General features: G+C 35.4%; 2 protein-coding genes across 3 annotated transcripts; both read left to right on the top strand.

Annotated features, from left to right (window-relative positions):
• The first annotated feature begins 398 nt into the window (after positions 1-398).
• LOC113514738 (uncharacterized) lies at positions 399-25595 on the top strand. 2 transcript variants are annotated; one of them, XM_052900486.1, is made up of 12 exons: positions 399-633; positions 16526-16713; positions 17365-17540; positions 18271-18468; positions 19504-19657; positions 19902-20071; positions 20384-20586; positions 21241-21410; positions 22394-22510; positions 23531-23649; positions 24107-24244; positions 25341-25595. In XM_052900486.1, the coding sequence occupies exons 1-12, from the start codon at positions 534-536 to the stop codon at positions 25438-25440; spliced, it is 1833 nt and encodes a 610-aa protein (XP_052756446.1). In that variant the 5' UTR covers positions 399-533; the 3' UTR covers positions 25441-25595. The 2 variants fall into 2 exon arrangements, 1 of the variants encoding a protein (XP_052756446.1); XR_008253526.1 differs by lacking the exons at positions 399-633; positions 17365-17540; positions 18271-18468; ... (6 more) ...; positions 24107-24244; positions 25341-25595 and adding an exon at positions 9496-15721 and having other exon boundaries at positions 16526-16649.
• On the top strand, positions 658-6806 carry LOC113522086 (uncharacterized). Its single transcript, XM_026907764.3, has 2 exons — positions 658-1355; positions 1961-6806. Exons 1-2 carry the CDS (start codon positions 1349-1351, stop codon positions 2647-2649), a joined length of 696 nt encoding a protein of 231 aa, XP_026763565.1. The 5' UTR covers positions 658-1348; the 3' UTR covers positions 2650-6806.
• Positions 25596-25805: the final 210 nt, after the last annotated feature.

The following is a 25805-nucleotide window of genomic DNA, read 5'->3' as shown; positions in this document are numbered from 1 at the left end:
GAGACGATTAAGAGAATAATTGTAGAGGGATGGGCCACAGCGTCCTTCTTAAAACATCATCAAAAGTCTAACTGCGGTTACCATTCCTCCTGCCAAGTGTAGCAGTTACTGGCAAAACCTTAGGAGGAGGCCTATGTTTAGCAGTCGATAATTCACGACTAATATTAATACAAAAAAATATAGACCGACCATGGTTACAACCAAAGCCAGCGAAAAAATAATTATTTTTTTTCATTATCGAAATACGATAACAAAATAAGTAATTCAAAACGATTAAAGTCGCTTATGTGTTCAATTATTGGTTCTACAACTCGGGTTTCTTGTCACTTTACTATAAAAAGAGGGCGTGGTCGAATCTATCACAACTCATTCATCTATTCGTGGTATTCCATTCATATTTTTTTTCATTCGTTCACTTAACAACAGATGGTCGATCGCTTTTAGGTACATGTCTGCGGAGATAATTCAGCTTTAATTAGACCAAAGAAAGTGCTTTCTTATTATTGCGGAACCGGTTTAACAAGTAATTTATCATGTCGGAGCCGCGGAAAAATCATCTCTCCATAGATGGAGGGCAAGTGAAAGAAGACGAAAACGTCGCCACTTACAAGCCCATACCAGAGTCTGATACGGGTGAGTTAATTTATATTTATTATCATAATTATTATTTGAATAATGTAATTTTTCTCATATTAATCGTTTTATTATTTTACTATTTAATCTTTTACCAGTATTTTTTATTAAGCGCTCTTTTTTCGATTTTACAGAAGATTTATTATCTTAACATTAATATAATACAACTCATTAACGTTAATAATTCTTATCTTTTCATCAATCAATCAATGATAATAATATGATTTTATTACCATTTCCGCCCAAAACGCGGAATTTAGAAACAGCGATGAAATGTCAAAAAGCTATCTTATAACCTTACCAATTTCAAACTACCATCATATATGACATTACTGTAATCTTATTATATTCTATGATACTATATTAATATATTTTTTTATTGAAGAATTTATTTTAAATTTAATCAGTAATGATTTATGTAGCAGTAGTGCTTGTTTATTTATTATTACGCATTATATATGAAAAAATGAAATACTGTCTCTTGAGTTAGACATGTCACGTTGTCTTTTTAATTTGGCCGGTTTATAAAGCGCTTTTGTGTCTCAAATTCAGCGGCGCCATTTTGTCGATGCTTTGCTGAATGATGCAAGACAACATTGTTTTTACTTATTTTTAATTAACTGCAATTTGTTTACCGCCATATAACAAGAGGATACAACCAAAGTTATAAAAGATTGGAATTGAAGGATTAAAGGAAAAAAAAAAATACAGCAATATGAGTGGTAAATATTAAATTCTAATATTTTTATGAATATTTATTTTAACTAGGATTTGTTTTATATACATTTAAGTTTAAGAATTTTTAAAATAATTTTCAATGAGGAACTTACATAAGATAAACAAATTATATCTTCTAAGGTTGAACTCCTATGTGCCCTTTTATAATTTACTACTTATATCCCATTATTTTATGTGTGATCTATTTATGTAAAAAAATATATGAAAATCTGTTCAGCCGTTTAAACATTGTTAAGTAACAAATGTGCAAACTTTCACATTTATATTAGTAGAATGGAATCAAATCATGACACTACTGAATGTGTTTATTAAATAAATTTCAAATTAAAAGTGTTCTCATACAACTGTATAAGTTGCCATCTCAAATTTATTACGAGAATAAAATCTTATATCTTACTGTGCTATGGTAAATTATAGGAGCGTCCAATATGTTGGTCCCATCATCATGCCACTTATTCAATCATTATTCAATCAAATCTCATTGTGTCCTTGTTAGCTATCAGTAATTCTGTTTGTATGCGTATGATGAGAGAATAGATTGATTCATGTAAATTCTAAAGAGAATTATTATCCAAGAACCTATTTTCAGCACATGAGATTGAATATATCGAGGCTGAAGAAGAATATTTGCAGTTGAATCAATCAGATATTATGGAAACCGAGATACAAGATGAAGCTGAAGACCACTGGGAACATAACAGTATCAAGCTTATGCTAAATTTGTATTTACAGAATATTGATAAATTTAGAAATCCAAAAATGAGGAAAAAGAATGTATGGACGGAAATATCAAACGAAGTTGGTAAAGGGCCCGAGAGTTGTGATAAGAAATTCAGAAATTTGAAACAAACATACATAAGATTGCTTAAGAAGAAGAGTAAGAATAAGTTAGCCAAAGTTAGGTGGCCATATTTTGCGACATTTGAGGAGATATACAGTGTCAATGGTGAATATCAGCCGGAGATACAGCAGAAAATACAAGAGAACAGCACAGAGAATGTAGCTAAAGTATTACTGTCTATAAAAACACCTAAATTTGATGGGGAAATCAATGAGAATGGTGAGGGTTCAAATAGTCAAAATGAAGAGGTTAGAAGAAAAATGAATAAAAGAAGGTATACAGAATTTAAGAAGGCTACATTAGAAATGAGAGACAGACAGAGAGTTGTAGAAAGTAAATTAGATAAACTAATCAGTATAGTTGAAGACTCAAATAACATTCAGAGAGAACGGAATAGATTATTTGAAGAATTTTTAGAAAAATTAAATAATACTTAACAAATTGTTCCAAATTGAAATATTATTGTAATATAATTAAATATAAATATTATTTTTATATGATTGATTGGAAGCTTTAAATGAGGAGACTTTGTTTTCTGCATTACGAATACACAACATGCAAAAAAATTATGAGTGTAATATTTTATTTTCATTTAACCTTTCAATGCAATTTGGTTTAGATTTGCATGGGTGTACTATTTCTGAAATATTTAATTTTATACAAATCTTGTTCTGGTAATTATAAACAACAATAAAGAGAGGGGGAATGGGATTGTAACGGAAATTTAACAGCCTCATTAACATATAATCTATCAGGTGGCCTTCATGCAATTCTCCCTTAAAACTATGAAAATGAAATAAAAAACGAGAACTAACTATGATTGGTTCTTGTGAAATATAATACGATGAGTTAACTGACCTGCTTTCATCCTCGCCTATTATTCCTCACTGGTGTCCCATCATACGCTGATGGGATACGCCGATAGTGTTTTTTTATCCATAAAAAAAAGCAAATAGCTAGTGCATTCATTCTGAAGTGATGTGCTTACCTATAGCAATCGATTTTTATTGGGAGGAAGGTTTGTCAGTAATGGGGTAGTTGGTTTCCATTACTAGCATCATATCTTATCAGGTCGATCTCCGCGTGGTCCTCCCAGGAAATCAGTGTGACCAATTCGTGAATTCATCACATTAGGCGAACTGACCTGTTTTTATCCTCACACACTACGCCTATCATCTCCCACAGATGTGTTGCCAGCGTATACCGACAGAGCAGGCGGGGTACTATTCCATTATGATTTATATAAAAAAAAAAATTATACATATATAGATTAATTAGGCTTAAGGAAATATATTTTTTTGGTGGTTTTGTTGAAAGTTGTGTGACCTGAATGTTTGGTTGATCACTTTCAAACGTTTTATTAAATTTTGATAAGTACTAGACATTTTTTTTATACTACTATAGTGGCAAATAAGCATACGGCCCGTCTGATGGCAAACGAGGTTACCGTAGCCTATGGGACTCCTGTAATACCAGGGTTGTCACGCGCGCATTGCTGAGCGAACATACTATTTTACATAGCGTGTATAAAGACATATAGAGCGCTTATATTTAAAAAAAATCTCGCGGAAAGGTAACACAAAACCCCATGGGGTGAGTTGTATTTACAGTTTTATAAATGCTATAGCTGGATATCGGATTGTCTTACATTCTGCATATATTGCACGTAAAAAGTATTGCAATCTTTATTTATACGACCCATGCAATAATTAAGATCGGGTTCCACAAGAAGAAACCGACGTCAATTGTGGCAAAACCAGTTAGTTATTTTGATTTAAATACAAAAATACTGTATCAATTTTGATAAAATGTGTACGGGGTCAATCTGTAAATACATCCTTTTAGATAAAAAAGAATTTTCCAAATCGGTTTACAAGTGACGGAGTTATTAGGTAATAAACATAAAAAAATACAATCGAACTGGTGACCTTCTTCGTTTTAAAGTTTGTTTAAAATAGCGATATAGATGTGACTCCTTCATTACAGTTTAATTGAGTTGATTGTATGAAATGGTTTTAAAAGCCGTAGTAAAACAGTAAAAAAGTGCTTCTTTCCGCCTTAACATCCTATCAAGATCGACATAGTTTACTAACCGATTAAGAAATGGTACGATAAAAGATTCGACTTAAAACCCAACTTTGCCTTTTTGGCACGATACGCATCGAATTTACATTCGACACATCTTTTTTTCAACCGACTTCAAAAAGAAGGGGTTTCGATTCGGTTGTACTTTTTTTTGTTTGTTACGTTAGAATCTCTAAAGCTAACGAAGTTAAGCTTTAGAGATTTTTTAAGAGGGACACTGCTGCCCATTCTTCGCCCTCCCATAGTCGCCTCTTACACCCACGAGAAAGGAAGAGGTGGCCTATTCAATGCTAGAACCACAAGGCTATATATATATATATATATATATATATATATATATATATAAATAATGAGCACAATGATGACAATCTTGTACATGCATACATATCTGTTACTCCTGTCTCCCATAAGGATAGGCAGAAACAATGAAATGCTAAATGCTTCGATTCAAACAAACCTCTTTCGCTTCTTCCACATTCATCAATTTTTTCATACACGCTCGTCGGTTACGGGTACTTTTAATTTGTCCCTTCTTCAGCACATCGCCTATTTGGTCGACATACGTCCGTCTAGGGCGGCCCCTACCGACATCTCCATCCATTCTTGCTCGATAAATCTCTTTCGCAATTCTTCTTTCGTCCATCCTCTCCAAATGGCCAAACCAACGCAACATTCCTTTTTCGATTTTTGTCACTACATCGTCTTTCAGTGCACACTTCTCTCTAATCACACTGTTTCTTACTCCATCTTTTAATGTAATACCACACATAATTCTCAAAGCTCTCATCTCTACAGCATTTATTTACTTTCATGCTTCTTCTACTATTATTATTTATTACAATCTTTTAATAGATAATAATAGCAGTAATCAATCGACTTTGGAAAGATAATATGAATTCAATCTTCTCTTGAAGGAAGCGATAGATGTACAATTTCATATTTAAAATACTTTAATCATTTGCACGCTGTTTTATTTTCTAACCCGTTTTCTTAGAACTGCTGTACGCGGCACATCCATACAGTCGAGATGAATGATAATTGCGCCCCGCTGGCTTTCTCGAATCGCCAATTTATGTTGCCATCGCCGAGGAAATGAGTTTTACTTATTTTGTATAGATTGACTGTAATCTTTGGAATTTAACGGACAAATCTTATTAATGTCAAAACAATAGTATTACCAATAAATAATGACAGTTGGTCGTCTGTTCTCGGCATAGAATAGGCCACCCCTTCCTTTCCCATGGGTGTTGTAAGGGGCGACTAAGGGAATTTAATGGTCAAACAGCGTCCCTCTTAAAACTTTGCCAAATCCTGACTATTGTTGGCAATCCATCTGCCAATCGTGGCAATTACTGGCAAAACTGCCCTAGGAAGAGACCTATGTTCAGCAATGGGCAGTTAACGGCTGTATCATTAATAACAGTTTTGGTTGTCTATCTTCATGACAAGTACTTTACGAGGTAGGTACAGAGAACCGAGTGTCAAAGGCCTATTCTGTCCTTACATATGCCTTTTGCTTATTTTTTAACCCTTTTTTGCATAATGGTGGAAATTTCCATCATAACATTGAACGCTCAAAAATTATATAAAAGAACGTGTTCACTTTAAGTTGATCGTGTCTGGATACCTTTTTAATGTCCATCGAAGAAAAAAAAACCATAGCTGTCAAATTTATTTTTTAACTATTTTTCCTTTAATTTTGAACATGAATTATATCACCTTGATTTATTACATCAGTAAAAAAATCATGCAAAGAAGGGTTAATTCGTCTCATGCATTGTATGGTTTGCTAACCGTACAACGGATTTGATAATGATAAAATTATAAAATGATAGTTTAACGATTGATAAAACAGTTTGCTATTTTAATACTAATTATTGATATACGCGCTTCACAAAATTTTTTACAAAACTTTCGAATATGTATAAAGTCACATCAAGAGATCCCAAAATGTTGAAACTGCCCATCTGCAGAACCACACTGTATCAACAAAACTATGATATAATGACTATTAAAATATATTATAAAATACCAAAATTAACAAGAGAACTACCAGTATGTTCACGCTCACTTTTTATCTTTGTCCGAGCAGTAAGCGCTTTATATTATTCCCAAATTCGTGTACAATATAGTATATATGTGTGTAAGTATATTTGTTATTCATATATATTTATTCGTTTATATATGTAATTTTAGTATGTATGTATATCAATAATTAGTAGTACCGCATTCAAGTATTCTGACACTTCCCTATGGTTGACTGGGAGAGAATGGACTCGACTCGTAGACGTGCTCGCGTAAACACGTAAACGCAGACGCTCTCTTCAAATTTATTTTTATATTCGTATTCTTAAATATTTTTAATATAAAATTTGTACCAAATTAAAAAACAGAGTGAATAGAATTAAGAACTTATACACAAATGTTTGTTTAGTTTCCTATAATTGCCAGATTAATCAAAATAAGTGCTTATAGAACTGTTCACAAGCATCAAGCCATTTCAGCAACATTGGTGAGTCATTACTGCCGCTGCGCTCACTAAGTGCGTTTATGACCATATATGGTAATAAAGAGTTTTTTCCGATTTCTCTTTGTGAGTCATCAATACTGAAATAGAATACTCATACAATAAACTAGACAAAAGGCGTTCATTTTTATATTAGTCACCTCAAGTATCTACCTTTTGTCGGGTATAAGAAGTGGCAATGGTAATAAAGAGTGTACGGTATATAGAAAAATTAGGCACTCTAAGTAATTTATAACGTGGTTGAGTGACTGTTACACTAAAATAAAAATAAGAACAACTATTATAACTAGACAGTGCGAATAAGAAACTTATCCTTTTCTTTTATAATGGCTACCAAAGCATCTACAAAAAATGCCCTCAATCGTCGTAAGATGGCTCCATTGGTCACATGCCAAAAATGCAAAGATAAAGTTGATATTAAGAACACAATAGAATGTTTGGTTTGTAAGAAGTATTATGAGTTTGATTGCATTGGTTATTCGGAAAAATTACACCGTTTAAAAAACCTGGAGACAAAAAAGTCTTGGAAATGTAAAGAATGTGATGAACAAAAATTAAAAGAGCAAAACACCACAGATTCGACTACGCCAAGGTATGAACCACCTCATTTCACGAGAAGGAGGAAAAAGTGTCCATCGCCAAAACAGAATATAATACCCTCGTTGAATGTCTCACCAAACAAGACACCACAGTCTACGCCAATAAGCACTACTTCTCGTGTAAACGATTCTCATATACTTACCGAATTTGATACGTCTGATGAATCCATAGATACACCAAATAGACTACTGTCAAAAAGTATGGATTATTCAACAACAGACTCAATTACGGTCCAGGAAATGAAAGAAACTATAAAGCATCTCCGATCGGAACTTGTAATATCACAAAATGAATTGGATAATGTAATAATACAAAACAACGACCTCCAAAGACAAATAAATAAATTAACGAAAGAAAATAACACACTTATAAATCTTTGCCATTCTCCAATAAGTGACAGACAACTAAACCACAGCGACAAGAAGAAAAATAAATCCTTTACACAGGTTCTAGAAAGGCAACCTGTCTTTACTTCACCTAAAATATCTCCAACACATAGAACAAATACACAGAAAACTAACACTAACATCGATTATAATATCATAACACTTCAACAGAGGATCGAAGAACTCGAAGTTAACTTAAAAATGGCAGAAGAGGAAATATCAAGTCTTAATAAACACATCAATAACTTGATAAAAACAAAGTCAAATATATCTTCCGAAACTCAACTTCCTACTCCGAAAAATAAAGGTATTCCAGTACAGAAACAAGACATTAAACAAAATATATATATTTTCGGAACTCAGCAATGTGTTGGCCTATCCTCTGCTTTAATACGATCAAGATTGAATACCACATACAATAAATATCTAATCTCATCTATAACAAAACCGTACGCATTGACTACAGAATTTATAAAAAATTGTCAAAGCTCCACCTTGCTAACAAAAAAAGACAAAGTGGTGGTATGCGTTGGGGAAAATGACTACGACATAAACATACTAGAATCACAGTTACGAGAATTATTAAGTACATTTAATGATAATGATGTAATTGTTTTAAATGTATTAAAGAGTAGGTATATTAATATATATGATTTGAATAACTCAATAAGAGGCATTTGTAATGAATATAAAAACTGTCATTTTATAGAATGTAAATATTATCATAACTCATATAACATATGTAAATTAATTAATTATATAATTGACTATATTGATTATGAAAACAAATACTTAAATGCCAAGGAATTAATTAAGCTGGTAGTGCGTGGTAAATCGGCGTCCATAAAACTCCGTCAATCTTCTCCTATCTCTACAGTATACTCTAAAGGAACGATTCCATATTATTTTATACCATTAAAATCGGGAGTCGCTAATAGATCTGATGCAAATAGTACTAAATTCATAAAACAATCTATGATTACACATTACTTTACTAAAATAGATAAAAAAAGCTTTTTCGTGAATAAGTCATACAAATCATTTCTATCTTATAAGATCTTACATCAGAACATAGCTGGCTTATTGTCCAAACATACACTATTAGAAATAACGTTGCAAGAATTACAGCAAGAAGGCAACCTTCCCGATATAGTATGCCTCTCTGAAACATTTTTGAATACAGAAATAAAAAAATATGTTAATATTTATAACTATGAGTTAGCCACTGCATTTTGTAGAGACAAACGAAGAGGTGGAACATGTATTTTAGTGAAAAATGATACAATTTACAAGGAACTACCTAAATTGAAAAAATATGCAATGCAAAAAACTTTTGAAGTTTGTGGTATTGAAATTCCGTTACACAAACTAATAATAATATGTCTTTATAGAACTCCGACATCAGATCCTAATATATTTTTAAAAAAATTAGATGAATTTTTAAATGATATATTGAATCAATTTAAGCGAGATACGAAAATTGTTTTAGCAGGTGATTTTAACATTAACACACTGAAGCAAGGAAAAATCACAACATGCTTACATGACTTGTGTCATAACTATAACCTGAAAATCCACATCAAGGTCCCAACACGGAGAGAATCATGTATACGAGGTCTGTCCGGAAAGTTCGTATAAAAGTGTTCTGGAATGCGAGAAAGAGGAGTGGGGAGGCCATACCCCTTCCTTATGTCCCTAACAATGCTTCAGTTCTGGTCTGACCGCCGTGCGGTGCGAACTGGCTTGTCACGCCATCTGTGAAGTTACCTCTTAACGAAACCCCGTCGGCATGGAGCCCGCTTCCGTTGAAGAGCAGCGCGTCGTAATCAAGTTTCTCTCGAAACTCGGCAAGAATGGCCGTGAAATTTTTGCCGATCTAATTCGATAAGACATCCGGGGAACCACGAACAAAAAAATCAAGAAAATCCCGCTCAAATGTCAAGACAATGTTGATTGTTTTTTTCGATGTTCGGGGGATTGTCCATCAAGAATTCGTCCCTCCAGGCCAGACAGTTGATGGAAAATTCTACGTCGATGTGCTCAGACGCCTCAAAGCTCGTGTGGCACGAGTTCGTCCAGAATTGGCGCGAGAGGGGCGTTGGATTCTTCACCACGACAATGCCCCTGCCCACACCTCTCTTGTTGTCCGTGAGTTTTTGAGTAAAAATTCCATTACGGTGACCGAACACCCCCCTATTCGCCGGATTTGGCCCCGTGTGACTTCTTCTTGTTCCCAAAAACCAAATTGGTACTTCGGGGGCGGCATTTGGGGGACATAAATGAGATAAAAAAAGCTACGACGGGGCAGCTGAGAAACCTACAACCAGAGGACTTTCAAGGAGCCTTCTCACAGTGGAAACGGCGTTGGCACAAGTGCATTATGTCACAGGGGGAGTACTTTGAAGGGGATAAAATTGATTTACCTGAATAATTGTAAAATAAAATTTTTAAAAAACTTTTATACGTACTTTCCGGACAAACCTCGTAGATCATATTTTGAGCAATATCGAAAATGCCCAAGCAACAGTGTTACCTCTACATTTGTCCGATCATGACACAGCACAATTACTAACTTTACCTGTACATGAAAACGACATTAATCTATATTCACACTATATTTATAGAAAGGATTATTGTCATGATAATATATTAAAATTCAAAGAATGTTTAAATAGTACAAAGTGGTCAGAAATATATATGGAAACAGATCTAAACAAAGCATTTGATAATTTTCATGAACTACTGTGTTTGTTCTACAATTTATGCTTTCCTATGAAAAAAATTAAAGTAATGAATAGCAACAAAAGTAAGCAAAATTGGATAAGCAAAGGTCTTAAATGTAGCTGTAAACATAAGAGATCATTGCGATTTAAATATTATAAAAATAAAACACTATTAAATAAAAAAAAGTACACAACATATTCTAATATATTAAAAAAATGCATTGACCACTCAAAGAAAAATACAAACATGAAATATATTAACAACAGCAAGAACAAGTGTAGAGCAACATGGTCGGTAATTAAAAATGAAACTGGTAACACTAAAAGACCCTATAATAACATTACAAAACTCAATATAAATAATAAAATGATATCAAATCCTCTTGACGTAGCGACTGCTTTTAATGATTACTTCATTGAGCTAACAAATACATCCAATGGGTCATCAAATAGCGCTCAACAAACAACAAATATTTGTAATACAATATTCCTTAAACCAGTGACTGAAGAAGAAGTGAAAAAGGAAATCATAGACTTAAATAACACCTCCGCTGAAGGTTACGATGGCATAAGTACAAAAATAATTAAAATGTGTATACCTGAACTAGTTCCCATCCTGACGCACCTAATTAACCTTTCATTTTCTACTGGAACCTTTCCTAAATTGTTAAAGCTATCCATAGTTAAGCCATTACATAAAGGTGGTAAAAGGGAAGACCTTAACAACTATCGACCAATTACCCTTATACCTATCATATCAAAGATTTTTGAGAAATGTATGTATAAAAGATTGGTAGACTTTTGTAACAAATATAATATAATTAACGAGAATCAATTCGGGTTTCAAAAACAAAAATCGACGACACTTGCTGCTTTTAATCTATTAAATACAGTTTTGATAAATATTAATGACAATAATTTGACTACAGGATTATTTCTTGACTTATCAAAAGCGTTTGACTTTGTTGACCATAATCATTTATTGCAAAAACTAGATGTACTAGGAATAAGAGGAACTGCGCTAAACTGGATAACCTCATATCTAACCCACCGAAGTCAATGTGTACTCTTGGAAGAAATTAGTAAAAATGACTTAAAGTCTTACACATCAAATTACAGAGAGAACAAATGTGGAGTCCCTCAAGGAAGTGTATTAGGACCAATTTTGTTTTTGTTATATATAAATGACTTGATTAAAGTGACAAAACATAAATGTATATTATTCGCAGATGATATCACCATAATTGTGACATCTAATAAAAAATCTGACAATTCAATCCATAATCATGAAACAGATATAAATAATACAATTGACAGCATTATAAAATGGTTAGAGTGTAATAATTTAAAAATAAATCTTAATAAATCGAATTATATTCAATTCAATAAATCAAAAAATACAAAACACAACTTCAAACTAAACATAACTAAAATTAAAGAGGCAACACAAATTAAATTCTTAGGCATAATTATTGACCAAGACTTAAACTGGAAATTACATATAGACAACATATGCACTCGAATAAATAAATTTGTATATGCACTTAAAAAGTTAAGAAAAGTGACGAATACCAAAACTACTATCACTACGTATCGCGCATATATAGAATCAATTCTACGCTATGGACTGATAATGTGGGGTAATAGTGTAGAGATAAAAAGAGCATTTATTGCCCAAAAAAAGTGCATTAGGGCTATATGTGGCTTTCCGCCTGGTGTATCATGCAAACCATTATTTAAGAGCCTTGGTTTACTACCACTACCATCAATGTATATCTATGAAATTTGTAATTTTGTAATTAAACATAGAACATTGTTTAAAAAAGCAAGTGATATGAACTATAGATTAAAAAGAGATCCGGACAGACTTGTACTTACCGAAATACCAAGATCAGACAAATATAAAAGAAACTGCCTTACTATGTGCGTTCATATATATAATAAAATTCCAAATGAATTTAAAGATTTGAATGTCACTTTATTTGGGAAAAGATTATATAACTGGTTAAAGGAACAGAATTATTATGACGTAAAAGATTTCCTTGGTAGACGTTTTTGACATTTAGTATTAACAAAAATTTTGTATATCTAACAATGATTGATAGTAGGAAACTTAATTTGCATGCTATATGATTTTAGCAAGACATGTGCACTCTCAAATATAATTATAACATCACTGTATACCATGTTTAAAGCAAATAAATATTATTATTATTATTATTAATGCTTTTAGCATTAAGTCCGCCATGTACACATATTTGTACTAATGAATAAATAAATAAATAAGTCACTTTAAATTACGGTTAAAACCACGTGGAGGTCGACCTGACTATATTGCTAGCAATCGGACTGGTAGTAGTCCCCATTACTAACGATCTCATTCATTCTCGATTCATTTATTTATTATGATATAACAATGTACAGCATATAACGCTAACAAAGAATGATCCAAATAGAACGAAATCGGAAATACTTAAATGACTTGAACATTATCTAGTTAATTAGTATAATGTTGTCCTTTCATTTAAAAAGCAGCGATTATGGTTATCGAAACAAACACAATTCTTAGAATAACTTTAAATAGGGTAATGGCTATTAGGTTGGCCAATACTCAAGCGAGGTCCAGCGGAAATTTGTTAATTCTTTTATTAAACGATGTACGCTGGTGGGGCACCAGTGAGGGATGATAGGCGAGAATAAATTCAACACGATAGTTTCTAGCGGGGACCAAGTGGAGGTCGGCCTGACAGGGGTATATTGCTAACAATGGGTCTGGTAGTCTGCATTTACTAACAATCCCTTTTCCCCCCAAAAAGGCAGCTTAGTTAGCCGACCGTGATGAATAAACTTGGAATTCAGCACGATTGTTTTCAGGGGGGACCACGTGGAGGTCGATCTGACAGGGTATATTGCTAGCAAGGCGACTGGTAGTCCGCATTACTGACGACCCCCATCTCACCTCTAGGAGTCAAGAGTCTATGCATTTTACCTCCCTTCATTTATAAAAACTTAAATTTTCTATAAACCTATTTTAGCTATTAAGTAATTTGTCACTTTTTTTTAAATTGAGAATTTAGTATAAAAGAAAAAGACAAAACACTTGGCAATAAATGTTTTCTATATTCTGTTCTAAAAACACAAACCTATGAGACATTTGACGTTTTTATGAATAAAGAGGCAAGCGTGTATACCGTTATTTTATCCGTAAAACTAAACTAAAATAAATTTATACATTTTGTCATTATAATTCGAATAAAATCTATTTTATATTATTATTAAGAAAATGGAATAAATAAATTTCAGTAGTATTTGTCGTTTTTTAAGGAAGCTTTTTTTTAATTATTATTATTATATTAACCGTTAACCGTCCACTGTTGGACATAAGCCTCCCCCCATAAGGCTGGTTATGCCAGTAGTTGCCAGAAGGAAACATCTTTACTTGGAGGGAAAGGGATTGTTAGTAATGGAGACTAAAAATCCCATTGCTAGCAATATACCCAACCAGGTCGACCTCCTCGTGGTTCCCCCTGGAAACTATCATGGTTAATTCCTGATGAATTCATCATGATGGGCTAACCGGCCTGTTTTCATTCTCATCGATCACCCTTCACTGGTGCTCCGCCAGCGTATCCCGTTAGCGCAAGCGGGGTTGCCATTCCATTTTCATCCACCAAAAAAAAATCTTTACTTTGGATTAATTGCGTATATTTATTATATTAACAGGTTTGGGATTATGAATGTAGGTATTTATCATTTAATAGTTTTATTTACACCTCGTGAAAAATTTACTGTAATTGATATATTAATTAGTAGTAATGACAAACCGATCACATCTGGTTCAATAAAAAAAAATATGACGATAAAATGACGTTTGAGGCTTTGTATATAGAGGCAAGGTCAATGACAGAGAAGCCGTATCTACTCGTAATTTGTTTTGACAGTCTATTAATGTTTTATATAGTACAAACAAATAATTAATAACTTGTTTCAAATTTTAATTCCAAATAATTTATTTGCCAGAGGGAGACTTTGTACAAAAGTCGGTTGCTTGGGTACCTCTGTCCTATTTGTGTTTCAACCGTGAAGCAGTTGTGTTTGCATGGCTGTGTTTCGGTTTGAAGGGTCGGATATGGCAATGAATTTACTGGGTACAGAGGAATAACACCCGAGTCCTCAGGAATGGCAACGCATGAGGGGTATCATGGGCGAAAGAGTATACTCTGTTATGTCCATGGTACTGCTCATGTCTATAGGCGACGGTTACCACTTCCCATCAGGTGGGCCGTCAGTTTGTTTGCCATTCTAATTTGTAAAAAAAAAATTGCAAGAAACAGATACTGGTTATTTGTTTAGAATTATTTTGTTTAATCCCACTAGCATTAGTACGTGTGTGGCGGCTAACACTCGAAGATTGGTTACCACTATTACTACCAGAAGTTCCACAATCTTCTTTTAAGTATGTTTCGTCATATCCAATGGCGTGTAAATCCTTGTAGAATTAGCAGTCATCGAAATACATAAGCTTCCTTATTCATAAAATCTAAAATCTGCTACGAGTCAATTTTAACTATTACATTGTGTTGTCACTTTCTTTCAAATTCTATATTTAGCGTAAAAGAAAGAGATAAAATAGTTTAATAGATGAAATAGATTTATGACTTTTTTTTATGAATAAGGGGGGTAATTATACAGTCGCGTTAGAATCTTGATACGTAAACTTACATACCTATTACGTAAATACTAATATTGGATTGCATTATTTTAGATAGTGTTTCTATGATAATTGCAACATAGTTTTTACTAATGCAGTTATTTACGAATTAAATTGTTTTTGTAACTGACTTTTTCGTAAATTTTAAATAAATTCATAAATTTCAACAAAGCTTGATTACCTTTTTTATCTTATACGTTTCAGTAATTAAAGAGTATTTTTTATACAACTTGACTTAGAACTTAGAAGAACTTAGTTTCGTTAATTTAGTAAATATTACCTATACTCTTTAAAATGATGCTTACCCTAGCCGTGTTGTAAGGTAGAATGACGGGTTGCATCGTGCATCGTTGTTCGTATTCTTGGCTCGGCCAGTGCTAAATGCGACGGGCTACCAGATACTCGTATTAGGATTTATTCCTTGAATATTTAGAAAGTATTTTATACTGTATTTAATTGTGTTATCGGTGGACTCGTGTAAGTTAAAATACTTCAATTTAACCGTTTTAAACAATTACAATCACGAAGCGATTTTATTTTTATTTTTATCTTAAACGACTTGTTTGCTGTGCTTAAATTTTGAGTTTTAATAAAAGTTTAAATTGTTTATGAATTATACCCTTTACAAAATAATCTATTTATTGCTGAATCTATGTAAGCACATAATTTTAGAACTGCTGTAACTATGTGGTTATTTCTTTTTTGTCAATTGACTTCAAAAAGTAGTTTTTTTATGTTGCTTACCTCATAACTCCGTGAGTTATGTACTGATTTAGAAATTTGTTTATCTGAAAAAATATACTTACAGATTGGTTTTATAGATATTTTATCAAAATCTATTAAAAAGTGTAATTTTGTAATTAAAATAACTAACTTTGCCACAATTGGAGTGTTCTTTTTTGTATACTATTTTGAAGTGTTTGAAATATTGATTTCATTATTATTAGTACATCCATGAGAAGTCGAAGCGAAGCGGGGGTAGCTAGCAAGTAATAAAAAAACTAGAGTAACAATTTGTGAAAAGGTTTCTGTTTTCTTTAGAGAAAATTGTATTTAACATAAGAAGAGCTTATGTACTCATGTTTATGATATTTTACGTGACGTTTCTGTTACCTTTTTTTTTTGCAAAATGTATGGACTAACTACATATGTACTATATGTAAAAGTGTTTCAAATTTCAAATAGATAGCAATTGTAGTTGCTGAGATTTGACGCTCTGATAGACGGACGGAATTTGGTTGGTGTGGGACCCTAAAGCTAAAAGGAAATGTTAATTTTTAGAGTTTTGCACGTCCAAGTCCAATCTAACCAAGTCGAAGGAGAAGGTGTCGGACGAGGCCGAGGAGAAGCTACTGGATAAAGAGGAGGAGGCGAAGATAGTGACGCGCGTCGACATGGCCGATGCGAAGTACGTAGTCGGCGACCACAGGAACGGCGATGCCAAGATAGAACTCGACGCCAATAAAAGGGTGAGTTTTATGTCAACTACTAGTTTTAACTTCTTTCAAATTTCAGGTCTATGCCATATTTAGAAATCGCAATTTTATTATTGAAGGTAGTTATACATATTACAAAAGTCGTGTAATTTATGTATTATGAGGGACGGGTAGCAGTGTCCCCCTTCAAATATCTCTAAAGCCTAATTGCGGTTGCCAATCCGCCTGGCGTGGCAACTACTGGCAAAATCCTCCCTAGGGGAAGGCTTATGTTCAGCAGTGGACAATTAAAAGCTGATATGATGATGACGAGTTGCTTTTTTTTATACAACTTAGTATGGCAAACAAGCTGACGGCCCACCTGATGGAAAGTGGTAACCGTCGCCTATAGACATGAGCAGTACCATGGACATATCAGAGTATGCTATTTCGCCCATGATACCCCTCATGCGTTGCCATTCCTGAGGACTCGGATGTTATTCCTCTGTACCCTGTAAATTCATGCCATATCTCACCCTACAAACCGAAACACAGCCATGCAAACACAACTGCTTCACGGTAGAAACACGAATGGGACAGAGGTACCCAAGCAATCGGCTTTTGTTTTATTTAAAAACCTTCAAAGTCATCCTTCATCAATCCTTGTATCAAAAAACGCCATTTACAATGTTTCCCTCTTTACAGCAATTCTCTGGGCTGACGAAGGAGGAGCTACTCAAGTACGCCGACGACCCGTTTTGGGTGCGCCTGCGCTGGTTCATGTTCGTGCTGTTCTGGGCGCTGTGGCTGTGCATGCTGGCCGGCGCCATCGCCATAATCATTAAAGCGCCCAAGTGCGCCCCGCCGACACCCAAGACATGGTAAGTGTACATCGTTCTAAACAAGAACAGGACTGTCAATGTCCTCTAAATCCTCAGGATTTAATTTGAAATGGCAAATAAGATAATGGCTCACCAGGAAAGTGGTAAATACAGACAAACAATATTACGGATATTTTTTTTTTTTAATTCATGATAATGGATCGGTAATCTCGCTTGAGACGGAGTATCAGTGAGCGATGATTCGTGAGGATGAAAAAAACAGGTTAGCTAGCCCACCGTGATGAATTAACTTTTTTTTTTATACCACTGAAGTGCCAAACAAGCATACGGCTCACCTGATCGTAAGCGGTTACCGTAGCCTATGAACGCCTGTAATACCAGAGGTATTACGCGCGCGTTGTTGGCCCTGAAGAAACCACTTACCCCCCCTTTTGAAGAACCCCATGCTGTAATCACTTAGAACTGAGCACGGTTGTTTCTAGGGGAACTGTGACAAGGTCAACCTGACAAGGTGTACTGCTAGCAATAGGCCTAGTAATTCTCATTACTAATAATCCCTTCTCCCCCCACCACATTATGGATATCATAGAATATATTGTTGAGTCTAGAGGATTAAGAGGCTATATTCTTTGTTAAGATTCGTTCATTAATCCTTGATATCAGAGGGCGCTTTTCACACCAGTTGACAGTACTCGTGTGAAAAGCGCCCTCTGACGTCTTCTACCGTAAACTATTTTCTAAATTGCTCTTGTGTGTTTAAATAAACCAGGTTCGAGAAGGGCCCCCTGGTCGACATGACACCTATGGATTCCTATGAGGATATAGAAGAACATCTACCACTGATGCAAGAGTCGAAGGTGTTGGGCATCTTCACAGACGTGCCACCCACGTATGAGGTATTGGAGCAGACTGAACCGCTAGAACAGTTCAAGGCTTTCCTGGAGAAGGCTAAGAAATACAGCATCAAGTGAGTATTTATCACTAGCGATTCGGCCTGGTTTCGAACGGGTATATAGAATTTTCGCAAATAATATATAGCCTATGTTATTTGATGATAATCTAGGTTTCTATAGGTTTAGGAATTTTTAGAATTGGTTCAGTCGTTTTTGAGTTTATCCTTCTTTTTTTATACAACTTAGAATTGGCAAACAAGCTGACGGCCCACCTGATGGAAAGTGGTAACCGTCGCCTATAGACATGAGCAGTACCATGGACATAACAGAGTATACTATTTCGCCCATGATACCCCCCATGCGTTGCCATTCCTGAGGACTCAGATGTTATTCCTCTGTACCCAGTAAATTCACGCCATATCCCACCCTTCAAACCGAAACACAGCCATGCAAACACAACTGCTTCACGGTTGAAACACGAATAGGACAGAGGTACCCAAGCAATGGACTTTTGTACAAAGTCTCCCTCTGTTACAAATAAACAATAAAATTTTTCAAGGCACTTTTTATTCCACGCACAACCACTCTTTGGAATCAACTTCCAGTAGCAGTATTTCCGAACCGATACATCATAACTTTCAAGAAAAGAGCACGTTCCTTTTTAAAAGGCCGGCAGCACACCTGCAATGCCGTTGGTGTTGTAGGTGATAATGGGCGATGGTGGTCACTTACCATCATGTGTGCCGCATGCTCGTTTGCCCCCTGTTTTATAAAAAAAGCAATCAGGATCTTACCTCTTTATAATTCAGACAGGATTAAATTTTGTAGGTAGTTTTTAATCTTAAAAAAAAGGACATTCAGAATTTTTTTGTTGTTACATTAAGTGATTTTGAAAGAATTATCAAAATTGGTTCTAGGGTTAACACTAGGCTTCGAACCAGGATCTAATAATTTGCCTGAATATGCCTCGTTTAGAGGTGAAACACGTGTCGCAAAACCAGTGATAAGGACTTCCGCAAGATAACATTTCTTTCAGTAATATAGTTTTCTAATTATTACCAGTTTTTAGTCGAGAAACCGATAGCTAACGATTTGTCTGTTTGTTGCAGAGTGATAGTGGATTTGACGCCTAACTTCGTGTCGAACACATCTCGCTGGTTCCAACTGAGCGCTAACCGCACCGGCGAGTACGCTGACTACTTCGTCTGGGCTAAAGGGAAGGACTACTCGAGCAATGGCACCCTCGAGCCGCCTAATAATTGGGTAAATATAATTTATAGTGTAAATCGGTTGTTATTTATTTACTAGCTGATTTAGCAGAGTTACCCAAGCAATCGACTTTTGTACAAAGTCTCAACAACTTCATTTGTTGTGGGAGCCTCTTTATAGTGGAGGTCCCTAGGCCTGGATGTAGCCTATGCTTAAATGTGGTGTTACCTTTGACTAATAATATTAGTTGGTTGAAATGATATATATATATATAACTGTGAATTCTTGACATTACCAGGTTTCTACCTTGGATATCCCAGCATGGACTTATAACAAGCAACGGGAAGAATTCTATCTGCACCAGTATGGAACAGACCAGCCCGATCTAAACTTCAACAACCCTGCAGTGGTGCAGCAATTTGAAAATGTATTGAAGGCATGGATGAAGGCAGGTGCTGATGGTGTCAGGTTCGTGAAGTTTTATGCGATATGTGATAGTTGGTTTTTAGAGCATCCATACATCTGTATTGTTCAATTAATTTTGAAAATGCGAGTCTCAAAAATAATTTAATCTCAAAATCTGTTGTATCCATGGTACTGCTCATGTCTGTCTATAGGCGACGGTTACCACTTTCCATCAAGTGGGCCGTTAGCTTATTTGCCATTCTAAGTTGCATATAATAAATAAATAAATAATTGTGCGATTCTCAAATGTTGGCAGTCGCAAGCAACTATATGGACTTTCACAAAATATTACTTAATTCAGTAAATATTTTGCAGATTGCGCAACGCGCGCCATTTGCTAGTGAACGCGTCTCTACCGGACGACAAGATGGCGGTGGGTGCGGGCAGCGCGGTCGGCGTCGACCACCACCAGTACGAGTTCTGGCGCCACCAGCACACCACCGACCAGCCCGGGCTCGATGCGCTGCTGGCGCGCTGGTCCAGCTTCGTCGATGATAACGGACCTTCGCCTGGAGGAGGTCAGTACATTTAGATATTAGCAGGAAGATGGCAAGATGGCTTAGACCATCATGCTGTATCTTGATGTATGCTCACCGCTGGTCCTTTATAAGTATATTGTATAAAACTACAATGTATGTCGTATAGTGCCTCGTGCATGAGAAACAGATAGATGCGACATTTTTGTTTTATATAGGGATTTAGTATTGGAGGCGTTTTAGTATTATGTAATGCAATTTGGAGGGGGGGGGGGGAGGAGGTCCTGTAAGATGTTACGATATTTTAAAGGGGTGGGAGGTGGGTTCGAAGAACGCTTTGTTTGTTTTTTATTTAAATATAAAACTAGGGAATTCAAATCACCCAAGCTATCAACCCTTTTATTTTAAGTTATTCCTTGACTGTATTTTACGTCATTTTTATTTTGTTTTCGTTGTCAGTAGTCGTGTGTGTGACTTGTAGGTAAAAAGGATCACTTGGGGGGGGGGGGGGGAGGTACAGAAAAATGTTACAACGCGTTAATGGGGGAGGGGGTAAAAATCTTAAATAATAGCGTTACATAGTATTACAGCGCTCCTTATAATAAATTCTTGCATTTAATTTTCAGTAATTGTGTTGGTTTAGTACAATAGTTGATTAATTAAATATAATTTGTGATAATGATTTGTCGATGTCAGGTGAGACAGTGTTCACGCTGGCGGAGTCGATGCGTCCGGAGCTGTTCCTGTTGGCGCACAACGCTACCTGGCTGCGGCCGCGCTCTGCTGCACCTCTCACCCTCAGCACCAAACCTGCCACGCTCGCTGCTGAAATCTCGCCTCGCTTACCCTATTGGCCCGCGATGCAGGTACATACTCTTTAAAGCGTTTATAAGTTAACAAACAAAGTCACTTAAATATATATATATATATATATATATATATATATATATATATATATATATATATATATATATATATATATATATATATATATATATATATATATATATATATATATATATATATATATAAAATTAGAAAGGTTAGGTACCCTAGTTTTTTTTTTATAATAGATGACAATGAAATGGTAAACTGCGCCTGCACTAACGCTATACACCAGCGGGGCACCAGTGAGAGATGATATAGGTGAAGATGAAAGCAGGTGAATTAGCCCATCGTGAGGAATACACTTAGAATGGGGGGAAAGATATTGTTAGTAATGGAGACTGAGAATCCCATTGCTAGCAATATACCCAACCAGGTCGACCTCCTCGCGGTTCTGCCTGGAAACTATCATGGTTAATTCCTGATGAATTCATCATGATGGGCTAACTGGCCTGTTTTCATTCTCATCGATCACCCTTCACTGGTGCTCCGCCAGCGTATCCCGTTAGCGCAGGCGGGGTTACCATACCATTTTCACCCATCAAAAAAAAAGTATCCGCATGGGGGGGGGGGGGATATGAAGGAGGCTCTGAGATACAGGAAATGCGCCGAGACAGTATAGGATTAATAAAGCGCATCAATTCGCTCCCAAAGAGATTTATTTAATTGTTATCTTAATATCAGTTAATAGATTTTCTGTACCATACAATATCAGCCGTTAATTGTCCTTTGCTGAACATAGGCCTATTTCTATTGGGAAGTTTTGCCAGTAGTTGCCAAGTTGCTAGGCAGGCGGATTGGCAACCGCAATTAGGCCTTGGAGATGTTTTACGAGGGACGCTGCTGCAAATCCCTCGATCATCACTTCTTACGACACCCACGGGAAAGGAAGGTGTAGCCTATTCTATGCCGGGACCACACGGCAAATAATTTCCATCTGTAATAATATATTTATTATTTCTAGTTGAAGACCGATGAGAACAGTCAGGACACTGAGCTAGCGGAGTGGGCGATGCTTTTGCCCGCTACGCCCGTCATCGACATTGATCAGTTGCGGCCGGCTGAGAATGACTCGCTGGCTGTGAGTACTATTATCAGATTATGATAGATTACCATAATTGCTTCCCTTTGTGTGTTCTACCACTAGTATAATGGATTGTGTTGTGAGGAATTGTTCGAAATGATGATCACAGGCACCACTCGCTATTGACAAGAAATTCATCCTCACATGCTAGGATTTAAATGGTTGCATACAGTGTGATTTCTGAAGTGTTTTCTAGAGATGACAGCATGGGGCTCTTCAAAATGTCAATCAAGGGTGTATTGAGGCTACATGACAGTCCAAGTGTTGCAATCGTCCATAGATTTTACCAGAGGGAGACTTTGTACAAAAATCGATTGCTTGGGTATCTCTGTCCTATTCGTGTTTCAACCGTGAAGCAGCTGTGTTTGCATGGCTGTGTTTCGGTCTGAAGGGTGGGATATGGCGTGAATTTACTGGGTACAGAGGAATAACACCTGAGTCCTCAGGAATGGGCCAACGCATAGGGGGTATCATGGGCTAAACAGTATAGTCTGTTATGTCCATGGTACTGCTCATGTCTATAGGCGATGGTTACCATTTTCCATCAGGTGGGCCGTCAGCTTGTTTGCCATTCTAAGTTGTATAAAAAATAAATTAAAAAAAAAGATTACACTGGCCATTTAGAATAAGTCGGGCTGTATGCTCTTTTGCCATATTTATAGTATAAAAAAATCAAATCCACAGCTGGTCCATATGCTTTCATTAAACAAGTCCCCTGCCTTCTAAAGTTGCAAACGAATCTATCTGTAAATATATATTCATATGTATGCATAAGAAAGTAAAAGTTGCTATCTAAAATGTGACTGGAGAACAATAAAAAACTTACGTCACTTAAAAAATGTATATAATACTAACTTAGGAAAAGATTTAAAAACATAAAAAATATTCATGGATTCATTTACTTACATGGACTTCCTTCTTTCAATTTTCTAATACATAAAATAATTTAAAAATAAAACAGGGTCTTCAATTTAAAGGACTTCTCTAAGGACTTGTCAAACTTGTTTATTTTTCCAGACGACTATGCTGAAACACCTAGTGCCACTGCGTGAAGACGCCACCATCGAGCACGGGCAGTACAGCGTGGTCGCCGTGCCGGCTGTCAACTCTTCCGTAGAGCTGCTCGCATGCGCCAGGTACATTTGTTTTTATTTTTAATCGATGATAATCGAAATGGTAACGAAGACTCTATCATTATACGATAGTAGAGGATGTAAGTTACTTTTTTATATTTTTTTTATGGGATGATAATGGAATGGTAACCCCGCCTGCGCTAATGGTATACATTGGCGGGGCACCAGTGAGGTATGATAGGTGAGAATGAAAAGACAGGTTAGTTAGCCCATCGCGATGAATACACTTGGAATTCAGCACAATGGTTTCCAGGGGGGACCATGCGGAGGTCGACTTGACTGAGTACATATAGTGAATATGGTTGTATAAATAGATGTTTTGTAAACTATTTTTAATTTTAGACAATGCAATTTATATGACGGCAATTCTATACTGTATAGTTGACAAGCAAATCTTTATGTTCGCTTGAAATTTAGATTCTTGGCATAGAAATTTTATTAGAACATTTTTTTGGTCCAGATGGAAGGCTGGCCACACGGGGTACATTGCTGTACTGAACCCAACCACTGAGGACGCGGTGGCTAACCTGACCCTCCCGTCAGTGCCTGCCACGGTCAGCATACACCACGTCACGCAGACTGTGAAGAGGCGCACAAGGTTGGTGTTTGATATTTAGTTCTTTGGATTTTTTTTTATTTTTTTTTTATACAACTTAGAATGGCAAACAAGCTGTCGGCCCACCTGATGGAAAGTGGTAACCGTCGCCTATAGACATGAGCAGTACCATGGACATAACAGAGTATACTGTTTCGCCCATGATACCCCCACGCGTTGCCATTCCTGAGGACTCAGGTGTTATTCCTCTGTACCCAGTAAATTCACGCCATATCCCACCCTTCAAACCGAAACACAGCCATGCAAACACAACTGCTTCACGGTTGAAACACGAATAGGACAGAGGTACCCAAGCAATCGACTTTTGTACAAAGTATACCAATGATTTGGTCTAACTTTGCACGGGTAGATAGATTTAAAAAAAATAATAGCCTATCCTAATTTGTCGTTCTTAAAATCCGAAAACAAAAAAAATTTACTGTGTATGAAAGAATTTTTAAAATTGGTCAAGTGGTTTTTAAGTTTGTCCAATGCTATTTTTTTTCTCTTTTTATAACATTACTATAACCAAGTCTCAATTCGAAAGATAATATTCTCAGACATGTCTTTATATAGTTTCGCTCGCAGTCTAGTGTGGGCACTAGACAATTCTAGGGTGGGTACAACTAATGGATTTTACTATATATAGCTTATACAGCTAACTCGTCGTATGTTACTACTGTACTACTTACTGTAGCTTTTGACAGGAGAAAGATTTTTTTAAATTAAGTATTTTTTAATTTTTTTGTTCAGCTCCTTGCTGGTCGCTAGTTTTGTTATAGGTAAATTTGGCAGGAATTTTGAACCAGAAGAATAAAAGTAGATAAAAAAAAATGCCGTGTATAGAGGTCGTTATTGAGATGTAATAAAAAAGACAAAAGAAACATTTATTTATTTATGAAAAAAAGAAAAGAAACATTCCATGAAACAAATGAAAAACAAAAAATTGTTTCACAATTATGAAATACTATGTATTACAATATTTTTGTTCGTATTGAACATTTATAATAGATATAAACAAATCCTCTTTATTATTCCATCAGGTGGGTTGTCATCTCGTTTGCTATCTCAAATTATTAATTAACTATTATTGTTCCAGCTACATCAACAACATGGCCCTGCCCAGGGACAACGTTACGGTTCCGCATGGAGCCACTGTAGTGCTCTCATACGTCCCAGAGATCGCTGCTGAGAATTAAACAGCTAAATCGCGGCAAAATATGAGATTGCTGTCAAGAATTAAACAGTTAAATCGCGGCAAAATATAATATTTCTCGCTTCTCACGCCACATATAATGGCGTCTTTTTTGCATTTGTATCTTTAATTAAATAAAATATAAATAAGCATTTAAAAGGTCTTTCTTTTAAATAAAACTTCATTTACAAAATAAAGTACATTTATTCCAATAATATCTGCTGTTAATAACATTTTAAAAAGCATAATTCTTTTGTACAAATGTCTTAATAATTGTCATAAAATTGTTACAATAAGTACGTAATATCGAGTCTTAATTAGGTCCCCGATGTTTATGTATATGGCATATTTCCAAGAAAAAAATTAGAT

The sequence above is a fragment of the Galleria mellonella genome, unplaced genomic scaffold, assembly GCF_026898425.1.
Source record: "Galleria mellonella isolate WM207_F2 unplaced genomic scaffold, CSIRO_AGI_GalMel_v1 utg65, whole genome shotgun sequence".
Classification (NCBI taxonomy): domain Eukaryota; kingdom Metazoa; phylum Arthropoda; class Insecta; order Lepidoptera; family Pyralidae; genus Galleria; species Galleria mellonella.
Note: the sequence above shows the minus strand (reverse complement) of the source record. Positions and strands in the feature narration are given on the sequence as shown.

Excerpts from the sequence above, each read along its gene's own strand:
- LOC113514738 (XM_052900486.1), top strand. The coding sequence starts at position 534 with ATGTCGGAGCCGCGGAAAAATCATCTCTCCATAGATGGAGGGCAAGTG. Across the intron at positions 19,658-19,901 it reads TCGAGCCGCCTAATAATTGG|GTTTCTACCTTGGATATCCC; the intron begins GTAAATATAATT and ends TGACATTACCAG. Across the intron at positions 20,587-21,240 it reads CGGACCTTCGCCTGGAGGAG|GTGAGACAGTGTTCACGCTG; the intron begins GTCAGTACATTT and ends TGTCGATGTCAG.